The 24,112-nt window shown below is 29.3% G+C and overlaps 1 protein-coding gene across 1 annotated transcript in view; it reads right to left on the reverse strand.

Moving 5' to 3' along the window:
* LOC113374791 overlaps window positions 1–23,899 on the reverse strand; it is a 26,934-nt gene extending 3,035 nt beyond the window's left edge. The window contains exon 1 of the mRNA XM_026614757.1: window positions 23,869–23,899. Within this exon, the coding sequence (XP_026470542.1) occupies window positions 23,869–23,899 (31 nt within the window). The remainder of the gene's footprint in view (window positions 1–23,868) is intronic.
* Between the last annotated feature and the right edge of the window lie 213 nt (window positions 23,900–24,112).

Here is a 24,112-nt window from a genome sequence, read left to right on the forward strand (position 1 = left end):
TTGATTTCTTTTATATTTGTTTTTTTTTTTTTGAAATTGTGAAAATTTTCAAAGCAATCGCGCTGCAGAGTCGTTTTAGAGACGAAATATCGAAGCGCGTAAGCGCCAGGTCTTGGTCTTATGTCTAAACATTATAAATTTTGGTAGGAAACCCATAGAACAACAAAATTTGTACTTATTATTAAAATCTCTATAAATTATCTGATAATTTAATGTGCATATTTTTAATAATCAATTTTGACCGTCAAATGTCATTTTTTACTTTTTTCATTGTTTTTCTGAAACCGCGTTACCTGCCTTTCTATTATCAGTTGTTTATTTCGTCAATACAAATAAAATATTTGACTTATTAAAATCAGACGCTACGTTCTCTCAAAAACTGAATTACTGTTTTTGACCCGTATTTTCGAAACGCGACAGGACTCAATAAATAGGCATCAAATGTTTTTTAAATCATTTAAATCGATTGATCCGTAATTCTATATCGTCAACAAAAATTGTATCCGCACGCACACACATTTTTTGCAATTACTAAACTCACCATACTGGAAGTTAAAAATTAACAGTAAAAAAATGATAAGTGTAGCTAAAAATATATAACATTTTTATCATTTCATCTATTTATAATTCCATTTATAATTGCTTATACGTTACTAATTAATGAAATTAACTAATACTATCTAATAGCTCCAATAATCAAAATCGACAATACATAATCTACTAAAAAAATAATATTTATTGTATTCTGAAAAACAAACTGAGTAACATGCTGTATGCTTATTAAAAAATCATGTACAATATATAATGACAATGCCAAGTGGAAATATTCTGGTAAAAAAAAATTTTATAGGTCCATCAGATTTTTGATGAATGAATTATTAACTAATGGAGAAAAGATTAGGCTAGTCCCCAAGGATTCTGTAACAATTTCCAAGGAGTCCCACATCGGCAAAAAGACTGTGGTTGTTCATTATAGTAAATCTCAACATATCATGCTAATATCCATTTACTTATATTATATTATCTATATTTGCAGCTATTTTACATGTCCATGTAGCATAAACAGTTAGAAATTTATAAAAAAATTAATATTGGATAAATAGGGGGTCCATGGCAAAACCCAAGGGGTCCACAACATGTAAAAGTTTGGAAACTCATGGCCTAAAGCATTGATATGACACCTTAATTGCAAATTATTATTCAAAGTATACTTTTCAAAGTTATTGTGATGTTTCTGTAAAAAATAAAAGTATTAAAAATAAATTTACTATCGAACATTTGTACAATTGAAATCGTAAGGTTCTTAAAAATATATCACTTACTGAATTTTAATGCTATATTTATGTACTAAAGTAAAATTCGCAATGTTACTGGCTTACAGATTATTATTCATAATTTAAATCTATATTTAAAAAGATAAATTAATATCATTGATGCTTGAATAAAAAGGATTACGACTAATAACAATAATAGTAATTAGTGTACTTGCATTTCTTATCATAAACACAAAACTCAATCATGATAGTTATATTTTAGAATAAAAATCAATAATATTACCTTATCGAAAATGTACCCCTATTTCCACTACTATTCCGAAGCGATATAATACAGTGTTAGTTTAACTAGCACTAGTTTTATACGGCACTTACGTGAGGTACATCTAAACTGCATATTACATATTTCATTTTAAATCTGAACTGTGTTCTGGAAAATATGGATATTTTAATTGCGAATTCTAGTAGAAAATCATAAAATATATTACAGAGGGAAAAATGAATAGTACTTTGCTGAATCGAGTCATTATTACATTCATTATTTGATTAATAATTACAATTCAGAATGGAGGATATTAAATTGTGAAAATTATATTTAATTATGCAATTTAATTTAAGTTTTTTTATTTTAAAATCGAGCGATGTGCTGGTACACATTAAATATAGTATTTTATAATTTTAAAATTTAAAGCGGTGCATAAAGGTCCGCGGGTATATAAATCCACCACCAATATTTCAAAAACAAGTAATGTTAAGAATATTTCAACAACAATATTTGAAAGTAGAGGGCAAAGGATGTAAATTCAGCAATCACCTTGATTCTGACGACTTTGCTATCGGGAGATAAATGACAATGCTTGAAAATCCATAACAAAAGTATTTACTTTATTTCGTTGTTAGTTTTTTTGGTTGTGATCACTGTTGTTTAGTTTACGAGACCTTAATGTATCTTTTAAGTATACGTTATTTACGTGTTTTATAACAAGTATAGTTAATTTTAAGATCAACAGTTTTTTATATAACCTCTATAAAAGCTTACACGTGGATGGGGTAAAGAGGACCTGCTGAACGTTTGCCCTGGTAATAAATAAATAAGTAAATTAAGTTAAAAACAGCATTATTATAAGAGATGAATTTAATAGTTATTCCAACTCTGCTGATAAATACTTCTGACGAAATACCAGATCAAGGTTATATACAGTTATCTCTGTAAAAAATGTACCCATGAAATTTTTTTTGCATTGGTTAAAAAATGTAGCTATTATTTCGTAAAATGCTTTTGAAAATAAAACATTGGTTTAGTTTGCCGCCTGACTGTCCCTTTTTATCTTTCTCATGAGATAAAAATAAACAGATAAATTTTGGAAAAATAGTAAATATATATCTATAATTAGGAATAATTAGAAAAGTTTTAAAATGTGGCGAATGGAAAAAATAAAGTGGGCAGATAAGATATAAAAAGAAGAAGTCCTATGATGAGTAGGCGAAAAAAGATTTTTGCTGAGCAGATCTTTAAAAGAAAAGGAAACTGGATTGAACCCATTCGACAAAAGGAGTGCCTTCTACACCACGTGGTCGAAGGTAAAATAGAAGGACTATAATTAGGAAGAAGAAGAATGCAGTTGGTTGATGACTTTCTCGAGAAAAGAAAATGCAGGAAACTGAAAGCTGAAGCAAAAGACCAGGGAGCATGAAAACAAAAGTTTGGAAAGGAAAATTAATAAGAGTGAATAAAAAGCGATTATTGGAAATGGGAATAATAAACAGGGGAAGGCAGGTTCATGGTGCTCTTATAGCATAGACCTGCCTTCGGGCAGTCTGATATTTGTTTATTATAATTAGGAATAACTGAGAACTTTATTGAACAAAATTTGATAGCTATTTGTTTAATATGTGTTATGGGTTTTGATGTAGTTAATTTAGTTCATACAGTAAAATTACTGGATCAAATTGAACCTTTGTGCCCCTCTTTACCCTATACCTGATATATATGATACAGATGGCGCAAGTATTACTTATTACTTAATGACATAAGTTAATAATAAATATACGAAACTTTTAATATCTAAATGTTAATATTAAAAGCTAAAAGAGAGAAGAGAATATTTTTCTATTAATTTAAAGCATTTGAGCCCTTAGGAACAAAGAAATTCGAAAATTTCCATATTAAGGGCCAACCTAATATATATATATATATATATATATATATATATATATATATATATATATATATAATATTGAAACCTTGTTGAATAAAATTGGAACACTTCTTTCGAAAGAGTTCATTTAAAAAATCCCTGACAATCTGACAAAACTAATTCATTATCATCCAACCTAACGATATATTTTTTTGTTTTCTTATATATCTATTAATAAATCACACATTAGGAACACATGTCGATTATAATGAGCTCGAGCATATTTATTATTATGAAGGAAAATATTTTCCTTTGGCCATTTTTAGCATCGCATTATTTTCTGTCAGCATCGAGATTCTTAACGTTCTCGTAATTATCATTTTGGAAAAGCGATAAACGGAAGCGTGCACAAAAAGCAACTAATTGGTGTCAACGACAAGAAAATATAAATATTGTATCCTTCATTAAAACATTCCCCTGGCCTGTTTGTGACAGGGTTCGCTCAAGCGTCGCAGCAGGCGATGACAACCTTTTATTACCTATGACTACCTTACAGAAATCGATTCCAAACACCTTAAAATTATTTCTATCTCTTATATGAAATTTCTATGTCGCAATGTTCGTTACCGTACTCCTCCGAAACGTACTTAACATGTTTTACCAAATTTTATATGCGTATTCAGTAGGTTTGAAAATCGGCTACTATCTATTTTTTGTACCACTAAGTGATAAGGGTTGTTTACCCTTAGATTTTTTAAAAAATTCGGAGTAATGTGGAATTAAAAAATATATATAACCATAAATTTTTACTTTTTTCTCACCAACCTTGTTCGTAGCAATTTCATTAATGTAAACATTTTTCATCCCGCGTTCATCAGCCAATGAATGCTTTTGACATAATATTAATTCCGATTTCTTTGAGTTTATGAGAAAGTTTAAATTTTACTGAAACTTTAACTAAAAAACAAATTATTTATATCGAGAACTGCCCAAACCTAATATTTTTTCTAATTTTGGGGTCAATTTTCGTTTTTCTCAACTTTTGATATTTGAATTTGAAAATTACATGCAACTCCAAATTTTTGCTATCTTACCTCTTTAATTTCATAATAGTCATTTTAGTAGCCCAATCACTTTCATATAGCCCGATAACTTATTAATCCTTTTCACTGGCGAATTCCGGAATTTATTAATTCCGGCGGGAGCGGCGGCATCCGAGTTGAAAGGGTTAATTATTATTTCTGAGTTTATAGAAAAACCTAAATATATCAGTCTATGTGCTGTAACATTTTTAAAACAATTATCAGATATTCGCGACGAACTGGGTATTTTACCAAAATTTTTGAAATCTCACTCAATTCGCTAAGTATGACATAATTAAAAAATAAATGTTAGTATTTTGCTCCGTATTTAAAAAAAAATTGAATAAAGAAAAGCGCAGTGATAATAGATCAAAATCTTAAATATTAAAATGTTTTTATTCAATTTCAATAAAAATCAATTTTAGATTAAATGCACTTGCAATGACTATAAATATGCTCCAAAAGTAATTATATATGACATGCATTGCAGTGGGTAAACCATTCATATAATTTTTGTTAGCTTTCCTATTCACTTATATACCACTTACATACTTCTACATTTAGAATTATGTTAGTTATTTTTATACTAAAATTTTCTAAAAATATTTTTTTATGGATATTAGAAACGTTGGCCGGGTTAGCTAGTATTTACATACAAGTTTGAAATATGTTTCAAATATGTGGAATTAGTCTTTACTTACTATAGTTGACCTGCATTGGCTAAAAGCTAATTGATACGTATCCTCGTCAATAGAAATCGAATGTTTTTTAATCATTCAAATTGGTTGATCCATGCGCCCGAAATCGTGGACGAAAAATTTTATCCACACAAACATACATACATTCATTTATTCTAAGGTATGCCTAAATGTTCAGAAACCTCTGAAACATAAATATAAAGATCTGCAATAATTTTCATTTTCGATTTTTGGACGATTACTATAACTTACTCTACTGGATGTTAAAAATAAATCAATGAAATAAATTGAATCCCATAAACTAAAAAACTAATCTCAAGATATGAGGTAGCGGCAATTAAAAGGTTAACAACCCCTGTTAATTCTTGTTTCCGACGTTTCTAATAATAATAATAATATATAAGAAGAAAGTAAATATGATGTAACGTCCATCCCCTCGAAATAATTGCAACATAAATTGCTTCGCGGCAATTAAATACTAACACCGATGTAATTACAGAAGTCCTTAGAAATAGAAATGGATATGTATATATATATATATATATATATATATATATATATATATATATATATATATATATATATATATATATATATATATATGTCGTATAATGTCCGACAATAAAAGCAATCAAAAGGCGATTTGTTCCAATACATAAAACCTCAATATGAAAGTAATTATTTGGAAATGAAATTTTGTATCTGTTTTATGGTTAGATGGATATTAACCACAGATATGTAATACACATATATTATTTTGGACCTCTACATAGATATTAATACATAATATTAATATAGATGTTTCCTTCGCAGAAAATTGAAACACGAAAAAGCTCGTAATATATTAAAAATTCTTATATACATATATTATTAAAAGAGATCAAACTTAATGAATCCTATGATATATTGTGTTAACTTCTAGGCAACCCAAACGGTTGTTATATTTCTATGTGATAATTTTTTTTATTACAATTTATATAACGCCAGTGAAGAAATTATTAGTTTTTGGGAAAAGTCAGTTTTAAAATTCATTTTCATTTTTTTTAATATCAAAAATTATTTAGATTTCAATTTTAATTCAGGCTAAAAATATTCAAATTTCTCGAATATTTCATTGCAGTACAGGAAATTCCTGCAATTTGTCTTAAGAAACGATGCCATGCACCACTAGTTAAAATTGATTTCATATAGTATTTATATTGAATTCTGTATGATTATTATTTTTTTTTAATTGTCATTCAAACTGGAGTTTTCTATTGACTTCTACTTTCTCTAATGTGCTCTTCAGATATTACATTGGGAGTTAATTATACATTTATGAATAAGATCTTTAAATGTCAATAATGAACCTGTGAACAAGACAATAAATCTAAGGTTTCTGTATATTCCAAAATTAGATCAGTATTTCCTTACACCAAATAGTGACCTTTACAAATATTATTTCCTCACGCATGTTATTTAAACCCAGTATGAAATATCTCAAGGAAAATAAATTGTAATTGATATGTCTTCATAAATGTGCTCGAGTTTCGCGTTACACAAATAATTCGACAATAAAAAAATGTATGTCGATGAATGTATGGATTTTTCCAAGCGTCGTTTTGCCAGACGACTCGCATCAGTTCTGGGGCTTCGGAAACGCAATCATGTTCCTTTAGAAATAAAAGTGTTGAAAGGCATCGGGTTGCAACGTATTTAATTTGATATTTTCATACAATGCAACGGAATCAAACTTTTCTATTAAAAATTGTAAAGTACACACACAGACACACACATGCATCCCCAGTTTGACTCGTCATCTGTGGAAAAAAACACACAAAAAAAATATTTTTACAAAACATAAAGACCGCACACATGAATGTTTGATGAAGACTTGATTTTTGTAGAAAAGAATAATATATTTAATTTAGGAAAATAATAGTAGTATCTAATATTTATAATATTCCTGTAAATTTATAAATAAAATTTCATAAATAACAATTCATTAAATAAAATCTAATCTGTTTTCAAATTTTAAACCAGGGTTCGCCCGTAGGTAAACAGTTAAAAGCGATGGGACTTCATTTAGATGTCCTGGGTTTTTTTAATAACTGTTATTTTTTGCACTTTGCAAAATACAAAACAGCTTGACCTCCCGTCAATACGAACCGAATATTTCTTGAATGATTCTAATCGGATGCTCGGTTCTGGCTAAAACCAAGCTTCAAAACGGCTGGACCTGTCTTTGCCAAAAACTAAGAAGCACATTTTCCTATCAATAAAAATCAAATGTTTTTGAATAATTCAAATCGGTTGATCCATGTTCCCGAAAACGTGGACTAAACTAATTGGTAATGGTATTTTGTCTTGAGGCAAGTTACATAAACTTCCCGATATGTAAAAATAATCGACTTAATCAATAAAAAGTAAATTAACTTATGAGCGATTAAAAGTATTCCGAGTGGATTTATTACACATAATTGAAAACAAACGAACTTAACGTGTATTTTCTGAAAGCAAATTTTCAAAAATCAACAATTTTTATAATTGAACCAGTTTCCGTAAGACTTTAATGATTTAGTATGTTCATTAAGACCAAGTACTCTATCGTTATACCAAGTAAATCGTCTAATTTTAATTTTAACAAACGTCAAAAAAAAACTACTCATTTTCTCAAACTTTAATGAATTTTTAAAATTAAACTACTTGTCGTAAGGCCGTAATATTTCAGTATGTTCTATAAGACCATGATATATATCGCCAACAAAAGTACCATAAAAATCGGCTTAATTTTTTTTTTCAACAGTTAATTACAAGAAAACGGCTTGGTAGAATTTTCCCTAAAACTAGTCTGTATCATTCCCAACAAATATCTTTAGATCTGGTAAATTAACAAAATTATGGCTGATCACAAAGAAAAGTGGCACAACCGTACCCAGTCCTCTACTTCCACACAAAAATTTAATTTTTTTCAGAAAGTGGAGTTAGTCAGTGTGTGCACTGAGCCGATCATATATGAATCATGAGCATTAACTAGGGTCACATTAGAGTTTTTTCCAAAACCATCCAGCACCTAAAATAGCTTGACCGTTGCCACTGCATGAGAATAGAAATTGATAAAATAGCACTCACAAACATTTTGAAGCATAATTCAAAACTCATACATTTACCCATATTAATAATACAATACACACATATTAAATATCATGAAATAAACATTTGCATCAATTGAGTCCAATAAAGGCAATCCGCATGTACTACGAAACGAGGGCGTCTCTTTTCGTCGTCTCGAGAAGGAACAGGACCGACTGATATTTTCGACTTGTTAAAATAAAAACAGCATAATAAAAGTACAAATTACGAACAACACATGGAAGAGAGCAAGTACACGGCGTTAAAAATAGCAACAAGAGATACTTTATTATTATTAGTATCATTATTACTTATCAAGGTTGGATCAATTTATAGGCACTCGGTACGAGAGTTCGCAAAATGTACCTAATAGACACGGGAGTCGGTAACAAACGTTATTGTTTTATTTATTTTTTTGACTTCCCGTAAGGTAAGTTATAGAAATCGCAAAAGAAATGGAAAATAAATATGTTTGCGTATCTGTAAGTGTCCAAGATTTGTTTATGGACATTCTGGCATACCTAAGAACAACCGATTTGTCTGATTCAAAAACCATTCGATTCTTATTGATGGAAAAACGTGCAGTTGATTAAACTTTTGGAAAGCAGGTCCAGCGATTTCGAAGATCCAATAAACAAAGTTAAAAAAGCGATTTGGCCGCAAAAAATGATCATTAGATATATGCACATCAAGCTATCAGATATGTTATAGGGATTTTAGTTTCAAGTACAAATTTTGTTTATATTTGTATGAGTTCCGTAACAAGATTTATAATATTGAAACGTAAGATAGCGATTTCGTCTCTAAAACACTTACGCTTGCTCCAATTTGCACCAAACCTACTTTCAGAATATGAGCTTCCACAAACCATACAAAATCAATCATCGGACAATAATGCCGGTATTGATTGTATGTATATGTATTGATTTTCAATTTTTAGTCCTCAAACCAAAAAGTCATAAACAACATTTCACCCACAACATTTCACATGTCACTACCATACCCACAAAATTTGTCACAACCGTACCCAACGCAAGCTTTTTAAGATGAATCATGTTATGACCGAGATAAATAATCTACGCAAAAACTAGTTGCTAGTTATTAACTAATAATACTCAATGTACAACAAATTAATAAACAAGGTAAAACTCGAACTAATAAACTTGCTTCTGACCCTTTAAAAACAATGAATAAAGTTAGTAATTTTTGGACAATTTTATGTAATGTATGTATGTATTTAATGTATGGCTTGTTTTTTGGTAGATAAGCCAGTAGTTATTTATCCAGATGTGACCAATAACTTAAACTTATGCTTAAGTTCGACTTATTACGATTTGATATACAGCTTTGCCTGCCAAAGGCAATTTTCACTTAAACAAGATCTCTAACCTCACGTGAAAATTTTACATCATGCCGCCCCATATCGAGCTGGGTAAAGGTTGGAATGGAACCCGGAACCAATTGATCCTTAGCGTGTACGCCACCGCTGGTTCAAAAATGACTACATTTTTTATATGATTATTAATATTACAAAAACAATTATATAAACTTCAATGAATTCAATAAATTTGAACATGTGTTTTACATCAATTGTAGTTAACATTTTTTCTATAGAATTTTCTTTAACAAAAATCGTTATCAATAATTTTAACCGGAATATTTCTTTCAAGTTTATATACTGGATACTTGATGTACATATACGAGTACAGTAAAGTAAGGATTCGCACAAAAACTTTTTATTATAATTTCTACTAGCTGCCTTATTACTAATTTAATAATAGGCGTGTGTAAAGAAACCATTATTCAACGAGTTCGGTAATCTATGTTAGCACTACGAGGCTTTTATTGTCTATTTATTTAATGTTTATTTATTTTAAATTATCGCAAGAATATTTCATAACCCAAGGAGACGTGACATAATAATATTTTGCTCATTGTTGCTACGAGAAGCAATAAAAAAATGATTCACTAAATAGTAGACAGCATTACTTATTTAGGTATAAATAGAATTCAGACTTATAAGAGTAATTGATCTGACTACAATTGGAATTGGTAAATTGCATTTTATTTTTGATGCCAATGGATTGACAAGGAGATTTCAGAAAATCACTTACACAGAACTTAACGAGTCTTATGAGCTCACTCTTTGAACAGCATAGTCATTTATAGATGGCAACCCAAACGGTTGTCCTCTCGTGAAATTTATCATTACTATAATACTGATAATATTTTTTATTAATGCAGCAATGCGGCATAAGAGCCATTTATACTCTAACTTTTTGCCAGATGTTTTTACAAGTGAAAACTAAAGTCATCCGTTTGAAATACGAAGTTGCAAAATTTGAAAGAAAAATTAAGAATTATGATACGATTCTAACGATGCATAACACTTTATATGGTTTCTTTATGAATCATTTAAATCGGTTACTTTGTTCTCTCAAAAACTGCCATTTTTTGCATATCATGCTCGGTGTCTCCAAAATGACTGAACCTGCCTTTGCCAAAAACTAATCGCCACTTCTTCTCATTATTACAAATTGAATGTTCTTTGGACCATTCAAATCGGATGTTCCGTACTCTCAAAGACTCAATTTCTATTTTCTGCACTCTTTGTTTCGTATCTCCGTAACGGCTGGACCTTCCTTCGCCAAAAACTAGTCAGCACATCTCCTTACCAATAGGAATCGAATGTTTTTTGAACCATTCACATCGGTTGATCCATGCGCGCGACAACGTGGCCAAAAAATCATATCCACACACACATCCATTTTCTGATGTATGCCAAAATGTTCAGAAACCTTCCAAACGTTAAGAAATGCAAAAGCTTTCAATTTCGATTTTTAGACAATTACAATAACTTACTCTACAGGAAGTTAAAAATATATACATCAGGCTGTATGAAAATTATAATTCGAAATCCATAACTTTGACCACTAAACCATAGAGAAAGAGTATAGATAAGTATAGATGAGTTTGAAAAACTTCAAGAAATTCAAAACTATTTTTATTCGTATGAATTTCCTTCTGGTTCCAAAAAGAATTAAGACTTCTGGCTTGTTTTTAACACTATTAGGAAAGATTTCATAATTGTTTTGGAAGCAGTCAGATAAATCCTATAAACTCAATTGTGTAAACAGCCTTGAAAATACAATAGTTATATTTAATTAAACGGATAATAAAAACAAACATGAAATAAACTTTTATTATCCAATAAAAATATAATACAAACATAATTAACGATCATTATTTCGTTGTGCTTGGGAGATCATTTATTTAAGGTTCCGTGCTTAAAACAACAAACAGACCACAATAGGTACATGCACCAAAATATATTTGTGATAAAATAATAATAATCGTTTTTTATTGTTACTTTTTTTTATTCTTATATCTTAACAGCAATCAGGACCTTACGTCCAATAAGCTGTTGGGCTGAAACTTCTCCTTTCTTCGTATTTTTTTATGGTAACCCAATGGTTAATTCATCCAAATTTGATGATTTTATTATTAGAATTCATCTAATGATTCGTCTTTCGCTCTCGATGATATCATTTCTATACGGGTCGATTGTGATTAGTCGTCGTGTATGCGAAAAGAGATCTGTCGTTGTATGCATCAACGTTGTATGCATACAGATATCAACAAGGAAATCGGCATAGATAAATAAACATTTTGAAGTTACATCGTAGTACGAATCTTGATTTAATGAAAAATGCCTGAATCAGAAGAATATTTTACGCTGTTCCTTGAAGATAATAAAATAAATTAAACATTTGTTCCGTGAACTAAACGTAAGTTTATTGATTAGAAATGATTTTTATATTATTCGTAGTTTCTATAAATCTTTGAAGTTATTAAAATGGAAAATATTTTTAGGCAAGACAGTAATTACAGCTGTTCAAAAAATGAGATTATATCGCCAGTGAAAAAGTAAAAAAAATACTAACAGTCAATTAATGTATGTTAATTTTAATTACATGAAGTTCTTCAAACAATTACATGATGAGTGAAGTTGCGAAAACAATATTTGTTTAGGCGTTGTTTAACATAATCCACTGTGTGAACGAATATTATAGAATTTATTAATCAGCAATTACTTCATTTTTCAAATGAAGGTTCATTTCTAAATGCAAATTACAATGGCAAACCGATCATGTCATATTTGAAGTATGGCTTTAATTACATTATTGGTTTTAAATATTATACATATTTTTAATGCTATTATAAATATATAATTTATAATTTATCATTATATAAATGTGTATAATGGTTGACACTAATGAATGTGTGCATCACGAGTGTTACCATATTACTAATAAACATTATTCAAAATTGTTATATGATGTATTTATTTTTACTTAAATGCCATCTTGTACACATAGAAAAAAAGTTTTACTTCAATCGCGTGTGAACCTTACGCGCACTCTTTTTTTATTCATTTTGTTGAACACAACTACGTGTTCTATTACCTGTTGTGATGTCGTTTCTTAACATTGTGTTATTAGAAGTCAATTGATATTAGTACTACTTGATATCAAGCTGAAAAAGGTGAGTATCAAAATTTGAACCTGTGGTTGCAAAATCAAGGTGATGCAATACAAATATTATATAAAACAAGCATATTCTTTGTTGAGTTTTCTATGAAGGGGAGACTGGGTACGGTTGTGCCAGGGTACGGTAGTGACAGTCGTCGTAACACCTATACTGATTTGACATAGGGTTCAAAGGGAGAAGATGTTGTATGTTTGTTTGAAAATGTTCCCATTATTTCAAAAAAATAGTTTATTTGTTCGACGTTTTTTAATAATAACTGCTTGTAGTCTAAGTGATTTCATCAAACTTACCATCAGAAGAAACAAAGACAAATTTAGAGTCTTAATCGAAATGATCGAATGAACTAAATTAAATAACGCACTAGTTTACCATAGCACTTTCAGCACACAATTATCAATTAAATATACATAAATAAACAATTATTTATTTTATTATAAATATCTATTAATATTTTTTAAAAATAATATCACAATTGTGCAAGTAATCATAATGACCTTCTTTATGTCAAAATTTTACTTTGAGGTTAGAAAATACTTAACGTAGTTCACATTGAACTTCAAATCGAAAAACGCGCTGAAATTTAAAAGTTACAATTAGAGTAAATAAATAGTTAGCTAATGTAAAATGTAATATTGTGTGTAAATAAGGGTTTAATTAGTATTTTTATTAACTTCCCGTAGGGTAAGTTATAGTAATCGCAAAAAAATCGAAAATGAAAATTTTTATATATCTTTACGTTTCAGAGGTTTCTTAACATTTTGGCATACCTTAGAAAAAATGGATATATGTGTGTGTGAGTGTGTGTGTGTGTATGTGTGTGTGTGTGTATGTATGTATGTATGTACGTGTGTGTATGTATGTGCGGATACAAATTTTCGTCGACGATTTCGGGAACACGGATCAACCGATTTGAATAATTCAAAAAACATTCGATTCGTATTGATAAGGAGACGTGCTGATTAGTTTTTGGCGAAGGCAGGTCCAGCCGTTCCAAAGATACGGGGCAAAAAGTGCCGAAAACGGTAACTCAGTTTTTAAGAGAACGGAGCGTCCGATTTGAATAATTCAAAAAACATTTTATTTGTATTGACTAAATGAACAACTGTTTAAATTTTTGAAAAGGCAGGTCCAACGACTTTGGAGATATGGAGGAAAAAGTAAAAAAATGAGCCATTTGGCGGTCAAAAATGAACATTAGACATATGCACATCAAATTATCAGTTATTTTATAGAGATTTTAACAATAAATATAATTTTTTTTTACTTTTCTATGGGTTCCGTACCAATGCTTATGCGATAGACGGCGGCGCAGCACTTGCGCGCTTTGACATTTCGTCTCTATGCAATTCAAGCAGTACGATTGCTTTGAAAGTTCTCTCAAAAGTTCAGAATTTCCAAAATATGTCAAAATGAAGAAAACATTTTTCTTTTCAAAAAAATTTTGTTTTCAAAAAAAAAATATTTTTTGAAAGTAATTTTTTGTCGAATTTATAGTTTCTTAAAAATCTAATTTTTTAGAAGTTTTGTTTCGAAAATTTTTTCAAAATGTTAATTGTTTTTAGAAAAATAATAATTTTTAGTACGGGAAGTTCCTGCAATTTGCCTTAAGGCACGATGCCTTAATTGCCTTAAGACAGAATTCCACTTACAGCTAGTTTATGTTTTTTGTAAAGTCAATTAGTAAACTTATCAGTGGTGTAACTATAGGGTGGCGTGGGTGGCAAAATGCCACGGGCCCCCGACCCAAGGGGGCCCCGGCTCAAGAGGACGCGTGCTCAGAAATATTGTTTCTACATTATACTCTAATACTTTATTTCATTTGAAAAGTATGTTTTCGTAAGAATCAGGGGCGTAACTACCGCCGTATCTGCCGTATCAAATATACGGGGCCCCCAACGTCCGTAAGAAACATTAATAATATAGAAAAATCATGAGAAACAAATTAATCATGAAAACTTCGTTCAATCAAATTTAATGTCGTTAAAAAAGTACGCGAGGAATGTAAGATTATTATTTTAAAGAGTTTTATTTTGTCCAGGCCACGCGGGCCCCAAATACGTGTAAAACAGTACGCGAGGAATGTAAGATTATTTTAAAGAGTTTTATTTTGTCCAGGCCACGGGGGCCCCAAATACGCGTAAAAAAAGTACGCGAAGAATGTAAGATTATTATTTTAAAGAGTTTTATTTCGTCCAGGCCAAGGGGGCCCCAAATACGTGTAAAAGAGTACGCGAGGAATGTAAGATTATTTTAAAGAGTTTTATTTTGTCCAGGCCACGGGGGCCCCAAATACGCGTAAAAAAAGTACGCGAAGAATGTAAGATTATTATTTTAAAGAGTTTTATTTCGTCCAGGCCAAGGGGGCCCCAAATACGTGTAAAAAAGTACGCGAGGAATGTACGATTATTATTTTAAAGAGTTTTATTTTGTCCAGGCCACGGGGGCCCCAAATACGTGTAAAAAAATACGCGAGGAATGTACGATTATTATTTTAAAGAGTTTTATTTTGTCCAAGCCATGGGGGCCCCAAATACGCGTGAAAATTAGTAAAATCTAACAAATTTTGGTTTTATTTCACTAATAACAAAAGTTAGAATAAACAAGAAAATTTTCTTCTAAATAAATTTAATTTCTAAAAAAAACCATGAGCGTGTAAGAATGTAAAAATATAATTTTAGAGTGTTGTGATTTTTTTTAAATATTTTCTTTAATATTTATGAAGCTCTATAATATGCAAATAATGACTAATAGAAAACTAACTTTTTATTAAGTCATTTTTTGAATATATTATGCGAATTGAAAAATCAAAATTAATTTAGTAGTTTGTTTAAAAATTAGCAAAGGAATGGATTGAAAAGACTGTTTGTAAAAACAAAATATCAAACTTAACATGTAGCTTATAAAGCTAATTAAAAATTGAAAAAAAATTATGTTTGATTTTCAAAACAAAGCAGTAATTGTACTTTTAAATTATTAATTTTGACTTATAATTATTTTTATTTTTATGTTTTTTTGTACTTAGACATTTCAATTTTTTTTTTAATTTTTGTACATACATTTTAAATAATTTCCTAATTTCAAACCATAAAAAATGAATAAGTCGAAGTAGATTTACTCATTTTCAATACAATTCATTACAAATTGTGGATATATATATATATATATATATATATATATATATATAACATTTAACACGTTGAAAAATTTCGAGTTTTTTTAAATTAAATCAAAACCACTTGATTTTACTGATAGGGGGGCCCCATCAAAAAAATTTGCCACGGGCCCCGGATGGCCTAGTTACGCTACTGAAACTTATACTTATAAAAGTAATAACTCATAGCTCATATTTTAGCATACCATACCTACGTGTAAGTATCCAAACAAAGACAAAAATATTATGTACCTATATATATTTATTGAAATATGTTTTTGAAAATGAATTAATTATATTTTTATTTTTAGTTTTATGTTTATTTATTTATAGTTTAATTATTATTTTTTTTACATCCTATCATATTTTATGTCACACATTATAGGGCAGGGCGGGGCACAAGGGTCCAATTTGACTTTAAGTAATTATACTAAAACAAAATTAATTCATCACAACAGATAACACGTATCAAACAAACAACAACTATGTTCAATAAAACTTTCTAATTATGAAAATGTGTTTATTTACTATTTTTTTAAATTTGTCATCTGCCTATTTTTGTCTCATACGCTGCGAAAAAAGGACAACCAGAGGCAAACAAATCCAATGTCTTAACTTTAAATTTGCAGTGGTTTTACGGAATAATAGCTACTTTATTCAACCAATGAAAAATCTAAATTTTATGTGCACGTTTTTTACAAAGAAAACACGTATATAACCTTGATCTGGTGTTTAGTCTGAAATATTCACCAGAAGAGTTGGAATAACTTTTTACTTAAAATTGCTTTCGTAAACTTAATATATTTTTTATATACTATATTCTCAATGATTACACCTTTGTCAGGGTAAAGGTTCAGATGGTCTATTTTAACCCATTCGAAAGTAAATTTACATATAGGTTATATAAAAAATTTAATGATCTGCTTAGCTCATAAATTAAACAACAGTGCTCATAACAAATAAAAGAAAAGAAAAACCTTTTGTTATAAATTTCCAAACATATCCTAAGCAGCTATGTCTCCTGATAGCGACGTTTAATTCAACGCTTTGGCTGGTTGCATACCTTTTGCCCTCTACTTTCAAATATTGTTGTCAAAAAATTCCTAAATTTACTTGTTTTTGAAATACTGGTAGTGGACCTCTAAGGCCCGCTCTACCATATTGGTTTTTAATTTTTTTTTTATAAACTACATATTATTTATATCATATCATGTGATCAAATTTTTCATTAGAAAGATTTCAATATGTAATTTGTGTACAAAATACCAAGATTCAATTTCAGTATCTCTTCCTTGTATGATAAATGTTGAATAAATAATTTATATTTATTAATGTAACACCCAAATCGCATAATTTGGCGGTTAAATTAATAAATATAAACTACTTAGTTGGTTATTTATCAATAGCCAACTAAATAGTTTATATTTATTACAGATTTTTTTTCAATGATCAGTACTAACTTCTCAATCTGTAGAATTATCGAAAGTAATAATTTGTGAAATAATTCTTAAATGTATTTGATAAAATAAAATTATTAAGCAACTAAACATAATATATTTTTCATATAATATATGGCCATATCATATAATATAATAACTATCTGTTTGTTTAATACGTCAACACCGCTAACAATGGTTTTAAAGTGAATTTTTATGTTCTAAATGCAATTTTTAACTAATCTAAAATATCTATGATTCAAAGTTTGTCCTGTTATATTAAAATTAGATTTAATTTATATGATGCATTCTTTTAAAAAATGCATAATTGCAATATATGGAGATTATCCAGCCAGGTTAATGCAGCTTTACTAACAAAACCAAAAATGTGGTAGTATATAGGTGTTGTAAACTTTAAGCACTAAAACTATTAACAGTTTACTAAACTATTAAAAGTTTTTACTAAACTATGTCAGTGCAGTAGATCATCAATCCTGTTCCTGACAATGTCGTAAATTGGAATAAAGTACTACTAACTTTGTACTCTAGAACTTCATATATTCGCGGTTTAAGAAATTTAAATTTATGCATGTTATGAGACGAAATTATCTTTATACATATATATATATATATATATATATATATATATATATAATGTCGCAAAATAAACCTCTCTCTTCAATTTGTAAATAAATATCCAAAGTTTCGTACTTACATACTTTTCAATTTTATTTTTCAGGTCGCGCGGAAAACATTTTTAATGAGAATCGTATTTTGTCGTTTACAAGTATTTCTCATCTCCCAGAAAAATACAATTCTTTCATGAAATTCAATTATTTTCAAAATCAGCAAATATATTTTGTAAATAACATCGTATCAGAAAACTCGCTAGGATACAAATATCGTATTCGTAGTCGAAGAATGTATAATGAAAAAAGTTTTGTTTTATTTAGGACTTCCTTCAATACGAGAATAGCTGTAAGATATTTCGGGTGAGAAAAGCATAGAAAACTCAATATGATGATTTTTCTTTAATTTTAATATTCTTAGTTTTGTTATCATTTTGTTATAATATTATCAAATAACAAACGATAACCAATCCTCAGAATATATTTTGTAATATAAAATGTACGATGTATGTATAATTATTGCTTATGATAATCTGATTTAATATATGTGGTAGAGCGGGGCTTAAAGGTCCGCGGGATAAAAGGTCTACTGCCGATATTTCAAAAACCAATAAAGTTAAGAATTTTTTAACAATAATACTTGAAAGCAGAGGAAAAAAATGTATAACCAGGCATCACATAGATTCTTACAACGTTGCTATCGGAAGATGAACAGTAAAATTTAAAAATCCATAACAAAAGTATTTTATTTCGCTCTTAGATTTTTCTAGTTGTGAGCACTGTCGTTTAGTTTACGAGACCCTAATATAATTTATATGTATACTTTTTTTAATTGCGTTATATGATGTGTTGTTAATTTTAAGTTAGAATTAGACAGTTTTTTATATAACCTAAATAAAAGCTTACACGTTGGTTGGATAAAAAGAACCAATTTAACCTTCACCCTGGAAAAGGTGTAAACAATAAAAAATAGTAATTAAAAAAAGTAAATTGAGTTAAATAAAGCAATTTTACAAAAGATAGATTAAATAAATACTTATTTCAACTCTGCTTATGAATATTTGTGACGAAATACCAGATCAAGGTTATATACAGTGTTATCTCTCTAAAAATGTACTCACAAAATTTATATTTTGCATTGGTTGAATAATATAGTTATCATTTCTGAAATTCCCTTCAGAATTAAAAATATGACATTGGATCTATCTTCTCCCTGACCGTCCACTTTTACCCCGCCTATGGGGTAAAAAGGACCAGGTGACAAATTAAAAAAACAGCAAAAAACACATTTCTACAATGATGAAATAGCTGGGAGTTTTACTCAATATAGTAAGATAGTTGTTTGTTCGATGTGTAGTATTTGTTGTGATGTAATTAGATTCCTTTCCACAATATCAAATTGGACCTTTGTGTCCCGCACTACCCTACATATATATATATATATATATATATATATATATATATATAGCAAAAATCAATAGTATGGTTTTTACTGATAATCTCTAGTTCATTTTTAATTCATGATTTTTCGCAAAGCTCATATCACTTTAAATACGATACCTACATTTTTATTCTCTGATACCCATCACATGTCAATTTATCTGTCAGTTTGCTTCAAAACAAAATAGTATCACATGCAGACACACTAGCTTTACCGATATTTTAAATAAATGATGACAATAATATCGATTCCATTTTTTTTTTCAAGTACAACTTCAATGGTTTATACTAATTCATATACAGTGTATATATTAATTGGTAAAAAAAGTTTTAAAGTTTGTTTGGTAAATTGGTTTATTTGGCCAATTTGTTCCATATTGTCGTAGAAGTTGAGTCCTTTTTGCCTAATACTTTGTTGAGCAAAATCAATAAATATATTTAAAAAAAATGATTGCAGTGATGATGTTCATGGTCTTAATAAATATCCTGCAATATCTAAGCCAACGACAAATGGTTTAATTACATTTAATAATTACATTTTGGCGAAGGCAGGTCTAGCGGTTTCGGATATACGGCGTAAAAAGAGCAAGCAATAGCAGTCTTTTAGAGAATGACGCATCCGATTAGAATGATTCAAAAAGCTTACTGCTTGTATCGATGGGGTTTTTCGTTCTTGTATACTCGTATAAACATTGATAAAGGTCGTCGCTCAAATACAAGCACTTACAAATATTGCATATGTAAAATACGATGATAAATACAATAATAATTTACACTATTTATAATAATACTTTAAAATATTTAAAACTATTATTATTACTCATTGCTTATATTTTTTTGATGCATAATTATTTTCATTTCGCGACTATTTAATTACTGTACGGTTCCAGAAATTTGCCTTAAGGCACAATGCCATTCAGCACTAACTATTTCAAAACACATCAAAATATTATTCATCGTTTTATTATTATATAAACAACTATGATGTACCAGTGTGAAAAATGTCGTCGATTCAATATATTTACAAATATTGCTAAAACACGGCGATTAATTAACGAGCTATTTATTTGTTACATTCGAAATGCTTCACATAACTTTGTGTAGTGTGTATGTAAACATTTAATGATTCTGTTTTGAAAACATAAACCGATTTGTGAACAATTAATCAAATGGTTTGTAAACTAAATCGGATGGAAATATTCTATAGAAAACAAGCGGAGTCATTTCATAGAGATTTTGTAAATTAAAATAAACGATCGGAATTAATTTGTTAAATGGATATACGCATTTCTAGATTTTTTAAAATACACATTTTTAACACTCCTTTGTGTATATAAATAATAATAATAAATAGTAGTTTACCCGAAGGCAGGTCCATGGTATGAGAGGTACACAAAATCAATGATTTTCTTCACCTCCCTTGTGTTTTCCGTATTTTCGTTTTATTATATTGGCCATGAAGGTGAATATCTTCATGGCATTGAGCTTTTGCACGGAATGGTTGCTACCCCTAGTAGAGAGGGTAGCGGATAGTTTGATATGACTAATTGTTCACTTCAAAAAATAAATTCCGCAAAACAACATGCAATAAATATCCAATAAATATATCTTTTTTCATTATAACTTAGTGACAAATCAGTGATTGTAATAAGAACTGCAACAAATACATAATATACAAACAAATCAGTGTTTAATACAGTCCACAGCTACAAGGGTTAAATTATAACCCAACAGCCTGAGTTATCGAAGTTTTAATGAATTTTATAATTACGTAACATAAATACATTATTGTTATTCCAACTTTGCTGATAAACATTTCTGACGAAATGCCAGATCAAGATTATATAGAGTGCTATCTCTGTAATAAATGTACCCTAAAAATTTATGTTTTGCATTGATTGAATAATGTAGCAATTATTTCGTGAACTTCCTTTAAAATTAAAACTATAGCATTGAATCTATTTTATTCAAAAATAGAAGACATAGTTCAAAAAAAATAAAATTATATAACGTACATATATCGAAGCCAATTTTATTACAAACTTTATCTATAAAGCATACTGCAACTCGGATCCTCTGAACGTTAATTAACTGTTTTATTAAAAAACTAGATTCTCTGATGTCCATGAAAGTTGAAAAAAATATAATCGAATAACTTTTGATTAATTTAACAATATTTGAGCTATGTCAACAAAAATCACTCGAAACAAAATTTTGGCAACACTCATTAATAAAATGAAAAAACTAGTGCTGCATGGTGTTGCGCCCTAGGGAAAATTGTTGAAACTTTCCGTAGCAAAAACTAATTTTTTAAAAAAAACTTCAACTTTTTGGAAAAGAAAATAGATTTTTGAGAATTTTGAAATTTTTGAAAAAAACGCCATTTTTGAAAAACTTGATTTTTTACATATTTTGTTTTTTTTTTGAAAATTATGAACTTTTTTTAAGCAATCGCGCTGTATAGCTGTGTATAAGTCGAAACATCGAAGCGCGTAAGCGCCGCGTCATAGTCTAACGTGTAAACATTGGTACAGAACCCATATAAATGTACAAAATATTTGTACTTATCATTAAAATCTCTATCAAATATCTGATAATAAAATGTGCATGTGTCTACTGATCATTTTTGACCGCCAAATGGAATTATTTTTTACTTTTTTATCGGATCTCTGGAAACGATGGACCTGCCTTCCCAAAAATTACACCAGTTGTTCATTTCTTCAAAATGAGTAAAATGCTTTTTGAGTCATTCAAATCGGCGCTCTGTTCTCTCGAAAACAAAAGTTCCATTTTTGGCATTTTTTGGTTTTTGGTATTTTTTCTAAGGTATGCCAAAATGTTAAAAAACCTGTTTTTATCGGATCTTCCGAAACGCCGGACCTACCTTCCCAAAAAACAAGTAAAATGTATTTTGAATCATTCAAATCGGACGCTCCGTTCTCTCAAAAGCTAAAGTACCATTTTTGGCACTTTTTGCCTCATATCAAACGGCAGGTTTCCTAATCAATAGGAATGTAATGTTTTTTAATTTTTTCAAATCAAACACGGTTGATCCGTCTCCTCTAAATGGTCGACAAAAAATTGTATCCGCACATGCATACACACACGCACAAACACACACACACAAATACATGAACTTTTTCTAATTGTAAGGTATGCCAAAATGTTCACAAACCTCTGAAACTTGAAGATATGGAAAAATTTTCATTTTCGATTTTTTGCGATTACTATAACTTACCCTACGGGAAATTAAAAAATAAGTCGACCGAAGAAATCAACAATCAGTATCGTCAAAACCTTGTTGCAATAAATTATGAGTCTACTAGAGTCATTAAAATGTTTTTCGCTTAACTATTTCAGCCTAGGCGTGTGTCATGGTAAAATACGCAAAAACCAATACTAATTTACAGAAAACATAGTACGTTTTATAAAATTAATTGCTTTGTACGCGTATATCAGTTTTAAAATAAATGACTCAGCGGCCGCAATGGTGTGACATAACGCAGTTTATTTTGCCCGTAGGACGGCCGGGCGCACAAATCGAGAATTCATAGGAGTACGTGATATTTTACCACCGAGAGGAAAGAATTTTCTTTAGGAAGATTTTTTGAAGAACGTGAGAATATTTACCCCAGCCGAATGTACAAAATGCCTATTCTAATGTCATCATTATTTTGAATGGGTTGGTATTATTTGAAAGCAAACGTGGCGACAACTATCTACAATATATAGGGTAGAACGGGGTTTAAAGGTCCGCGGGTAAAAAGGTCCATCACCTATATCTCAAAAACAAGTAAAGTTAAGAACATTCAACAACAATATTTGAAAGTAGAGAGAAAATGAAGTATAACCAGCCACCACCTTGATTCTTACGACATTGCTATCGGGAAATAAACGGCAATGTTTGAAAATCCATGACAAAAATATTTTCTTTCGTTGTTAGTTATTTTGTAAGCACTGTTGTTTAGTTTACGAGACCTTAATACAATGTTTAAGTATGCGTCATTTAATTGTTTTATAAAATGTATTTTGTTAATTTTGAGTTAGATTCAACAGTTTCTTCTATATAACCTCTATAAAAGCTTGCATGTGGGTGGGATGCAAAGGACCGACAGAACCTTTATCCTGGCAAGGGCGTAAAAAATAAAAATTAGTAAATAAAAAGTAAATAAAGTTAAGAGACAGTTTAAATAAATAGTTATTCCAACACCGCTAATAAAGATTTCTGACGGAATATCAGATCAAGGTTATATACAGTATTATCTCTGTAAAAAGTGTACCCATGAAATTTATTTATTGCTCTGATTGAATAATGTAGCTATTATTACGTAACATTCTATTGAAATTAAAAATAATACCTTGAACCTGTTTGCCTTCAGACTGTCCCATTTTACTGCGTTTATGGGGTAAAGAGAACTAAGTGACAATTTTTTTAAAAACAGCAAAAAACACATGCACTATTTATTACGTATTTTAAAATTTGCAAATGTTTGGAGATTTAGTTTGTCCATTATCATGTAATAAAAATAAATTAATCAGAGCATTCAATATGGATTATAAAATTGTAATATATTTGATAATTTTATTACTGAAAAATTTTGA

Source organism: Ctenocephalides felis, unplaced genomic scaffold (genome assembly GCF_003426905.1).
Source record: "Ctenocephalides felis isolate EL2017-DRISC unplaced genomic scaffold, ASM342690v1 CF-g0.4_SCAFFOLD_01886, whole genome shotgun sequence".
In the NCBI taxonomy this organism is placed as follows: Eukaryota; Metazoa; Arthropoda; class Insecta; order Siphonaptera; family Pulicidae; genus Ctenocephalides; species Ctenocephalides felis.